The 4072-nt window shown below is 44.3% G+C and overlaps 1 protein-coding gene across 3 annotated transcripts; it reads right to left on the reverse strand.

Annotated features, from left to right (window-relative positions):
• Positions 1–528: 528 nt before the first annotated feature.
• LOC122028327 (kinase-interacting family protein-like) lies at positions 529–3145 on the reverse strand. 3 transcript variants are annotated; one of them, XM_042587329.1, is made up of 4 exons: positions 2986–3039; positions 2831–2905; positions 2284–2429; positions 529–1620 (listed from the first exon to the last, which is right to left on the reverse strand). In XM_042587329.1, exons 2-4 carry the CDS (start codon positions 2872–2874, stop codon positions 689–691), a joined length of 1122 nt encoding a protein of 373 aa, XP_042443263.1. In that variant the 5' UTR covers positions 2875–2905; positions 2986–3039; the 3' UTR covers positions 529–688. The 3 variants fall into 3 exon arrangements, with proteins under 3 accessions (XP_042443263.1, XP_042443264.1, XP_042443265.1); XM_042587330.1 differs by lacking the exon at positions 2831–2905 and having other exon boundaries at positions 2986–3145; XM_042587331.1 differs by lacking the exons at positions 2831–2905; positions 2986–3039 and adding an exon at positions 2528–2818.
• Between the last annotated feature and the right edge of the window lie 927 nt (positions 3146–4072).

Here is a 4072-nt window from a genome sequence, read left to right on the forward strand (position 1 = left end):
TATTTTAAAAAAACAATAAGGAGAATAAGTCATGTTAATAATATATAAAAAGGATAGAATTCTATGCATTAGCTACCTAAACAATGTAGAGCTAATTTTTTCAATTCTCAACTTCCATTTTTCAGCATACAACTTAAAATACGAGGACTTAAAATTTAAAATTTTAGTGATCTATTAAAGAAGGGAAGAGTTCAACTGTAAATGAGCAATAACGAATAAAAAAATATTAATGGAAAAGTAAAGACAAGCTTTTTTGTTTCTCTTTTCAATCAAAAGGAACTCCTATAATTTTAATTAATTAATTATAAAAACCAATTTCCAATATAGAGATCAAAGCCAAACTAAACACTAACCCAACACAAGCATATACAGTCTCTGTTTTGCCAAGACCTATCTCCATATCGCCTCTTGTCAACATTTTAAAAGAGTAGTGTTGACACATTTTTGCCCACGTTACTTGTTAGCCGTTGAATATATAATTTCCTGATTTAATTTTCGGTTTAAATTTAAAAAAAAATTTAAGCCTACTTAAAATAACAGAAATGCATTACCATGGCATTATAAATTATTTACAGCCTAATTACTTAAGCATTCAACCAGTTAACAAAATAAAAAGGACTAGGAAGAAAATAGAGAAGGCAGTCGTCGCAGTGCCCGATATACGAGAGGACACTGTTTCCGTGCTTCGTTATAAGAAGCAGCCTTTTGGCGCTTTCGCTTCCTTCACGTGCATCGCATACGGAGATGGGGCCCACTCGAGCTTCCGTACCCTGTCCCACCAGCTCCTCCGCCGCGTGCCTCGCGCCGCCGCCTCGGCCTCCTCCCTCAGCCGGCGGTTCTCCTCCCGTAGTAGGTCCGCCTCCGACTGGGCCTCCCTCTTCTCCTTTTCCCGCCGCGCCATCGCCTCGAGGTACTCCCGGTTCCGCCGCTCCAGCCCGTAGATCTGCGCCTGGAGCCCCTCGATCTTTCGCCCCAGCAGGCACACCCGGTGATCCTCCCGCAGCTTCACCACCACCCTGGCCAGATCCGCCGCGCGCCGCCGCATGTAACCCAGCTCCGCTGCAACGCCCCGAGCCTTCTCTTCCGCGGATGCAGCCAGGAATCCCAGCCGCGCGTTCTCGCCCAGCAGAACCATCCGCTCCGCCTCCAGCACCTCCACCAGACTCCCCTGAATCTCGATCTTGCGCGACGACTCCGCCAACCGCCTATCGGCCTCCACCTCCTCCGACTCCAGCAGGTCCCGCTCCACCGACGCGAGCACCAGCTCCACCACGATCATGTCGAGGTCGGAAGCGGCATTGGCGATGGCAAAGGCGGCGGGCGGGTCACGGAGCGGGTGAACGGGTAGCGATTGAAAGGAGAGAGTGCTATCGGCGTCGGAGGAGGCGGAGTCGGCTTCGACATCGATGTCGGAGGAGACGGAAGAGGCGCGGCGGCGGTGCCGGTGGAGGGACTGAGAGTAGCGGTCGGCGAGGTAGAGGTAGCGGTGGTGGAGGTCATGGAGCAGAGCCACTAACTGGGGTCGCTTCTGGTAGTAGTTCTCCGCCCGCTCCGCGAATGAGTAGGACTCCGAGTCGTCCGGCAAGCTCACCGCCAGTGATTGCACTCTGTTCTCTATATCTGCTCAAAACAAGAGTTTGATTCCAGATTTCTTTAGGGAGAAAAAGCTTTTTTTTTTCCCTCAAACCGAATTGAAAATCTGTTCATCGAAGTAATAATTCATTTATTTGCTTTAAAAAAAAACAAAATCTATGACATGCTTTTTGCTTCGGAAATAATTGAATCTAACAAAAGAATGATCCCAAGAAACACTTCTCAATCGACTGCGACGTGAGAAACAACGTTATGCAACTTTAGATTAAAAGTAGGCAGAAATTGCGGGTAGCAACTGCAATGACTAATTATAATGACAGAACAATATGTAGTTGAAAGTATTGACAAGAGGCTACTCTGCTTACCCCTGCTTTTGACTGCAATGGCTCACGAAAACATTTACTTTAAATTTCAAATTCAAATCGAAAAGAGCGGAGAGATCATGACATTATACAGCGTATGCTAAAAAGTGGTATCTCTATAGCTAGCTACTATCTTTTACGATCAAAACGCGGCAAAAATAAAGATCGGATCTTGTATATTTTTTACTATTCATTGAGATTTTCCCATTAATATGCCGCAACAATTACCCTCCCAATTCGTCAAAGTGCCAAGTACACAAGTTTTGTTGCGTTCCTATGCAACATCGATCAGCGTTAAAAAGCTGAGGAAAGCAGTGGTTGCTCATACCTGCAAGGGCCGCTCGAAGCCAAGCCGGGCACGAGGCGTGACAGCGCGTTGTCTTCGTCGTCGCCGTCTCCGTCTCCATCTCCATCGAACGCAGATGCGTAATCGAGGAGAGATCCGTGACGAGTCTTCGAGATTTTCTCCCTGCACTGTGAGAGCCAAACGCAACGTTGATTGAGCGTGACGAGGGATGGGCCAAAAGTTCCATACCCGGAGCAGTAAAAAAAACACTAGACGATTTACATACGAAAAAATGACGTTGCGATGCCCGAGGTTTGGATCATCTTATTCCCCCTCACAGGCACAGAGCCAGAGGCAGGAACGAGAACAGGTTAATCGATCGAGAGACATGTGAATGTTAAGCTACAGTACGGGACTGACAGGAAGCAACCCCACAGACAAAAATGACCAAAATTATGGGAGAGGGTAAAATCGTTAAATGCAGTGCATTATTAGTGAATTAAATCAGAATCACATGACAAAACTGGACGATCGATACAAATCCTCCGTGAACTTGTAGCATTTTGTGTGAGTTAAGTTTTAACGATACTTGTACATTCTCTTTGGTCGCCAAGAACAAGCGATGCTGCTCATGATCTCTGCGGCAGTACTCACATTGCGGAGTCTAAGATGAGCAAGATGCATACAAACTGGAATGAAAGAATAATGGAGAAAAACAGAGACTGCGAAGGAAGAAAGGCTTACCTCTTCGCCGGAAACGCTCCTCTTTAGTGTTCCCGGAGCGACAGCGGAATGAGCGAGATCGGGAACAAGAGCAGTGGCGGAGCAGAAGAGGTGGGTTATTTATTTAGACAACAGTCGGGGATGGGTGATTCTCCGACGACAGGAGACTCGGCAATCTGTCGATCGGAGCCGTTCCTGGTTAGGAATTCAGGGATTTCAACGCTTTGATTTAAAACAGGCCGAGTCATCCTGAGTCGTCGGTGAGCACCTGATCGTTCGTTCGTCCCCTGAGGAGCGCGTGTTACATTTCACAAGATTGCCACCGGCAGGTAGTAGGCCAGCGAAGCCCACTGGACCCCAGTGGCTAAGTAGCAGGCGCCAGAAAATCCTGTTTTTGAGACAATGATTCACTCAAAACCTTCTCTCAAACACGTGATATGTCAAATCTGAGCTCCACAAAGAGACGAAATTTTCATTTAATCTTTCGAATGGCTTAAAATTTTGTTAAAACTCCTTTCAAAATTAATGCCTTATGCATCAGCATGGGCGCTTTCAAATCACATAAGAGCATTCTTTAGTTACGGGTGTGGATGTAATTTGACTATATATATTTCCTTTGTATATCTTTAGACAAAGTCATTTTGAAATGACTAGCACACAATGCCTGTCATGGGCTTGATCGTCAAAAACATGGTTCGCACTGTTTTCAGTACTTTTCTTTATTTCTTTTGGTTTGCCTAGGTTCATTCTGTCTGCCTGATGATCTGTTATATGTTTGATCTCAATTACGTATAGATTCGTTTTGAATATTTTTCTTTATCAAATTGTTAGTTTCAATAATTTGCACCGACAATCTAATCTAAGAAGCTAATGAAGAATTTTAAAATTTTTGGGGGAGGTTCAAATTAAGGGAAAATGTGGTATTATTAATTAGCAGGTGATAAAGGGTAATGGTTGCATGTTAAATTATCAGTTAGTATAGATTTTCAAATAAATATTTAATGAATAGATCAATCAAATTATTGCATTAATGTTAGGATATTCCTAAGAAGGAATGTGTTATAAGGTTTGATTGTAATGTCTTCGTAAGAATCATTATATTTCTATG

This window comes from Zingiber officinale, chromosome 1A (assembly GCF_018446385.1).
Source record: "Zingiber officinale cultivar Zhangliang chromosome 1A, Zo_v1.1, whole genome shotgun sequence".
Lineage (NCBI taxonomy): Eukaryota > Viridiplantae > Streptophyta > Magnoliopsida > Zingiberales > Zingiberaceae > Zingiber > Zingiber officinale.

Excerpts from the sequence above, each read along its gene's own strand:
- LOC122028327 (XM_042587329.1), bottom strand. The coding sequence starts at position 2,874 with ATGAGCAGCATCGCTTGTTCTTGGCGACCAAAGAGAATGTACAA. Across the intron at positions 2,430-2,830 it reads CGACCAAAGAGAATGTACAA|TGCAGGGAGAAAATCTCGAA; the intron begins GTATCGTTAAAA and ends TGGCTCTCACAG. Across the intron at positions 1,621-2,283 it reads GCTTCGAGCGGCCCTTGCAG|ATATAGAGAACAGAGTGCAA; the intron begins GTATGAGCAACC and ends TGTTTTGAGCAG.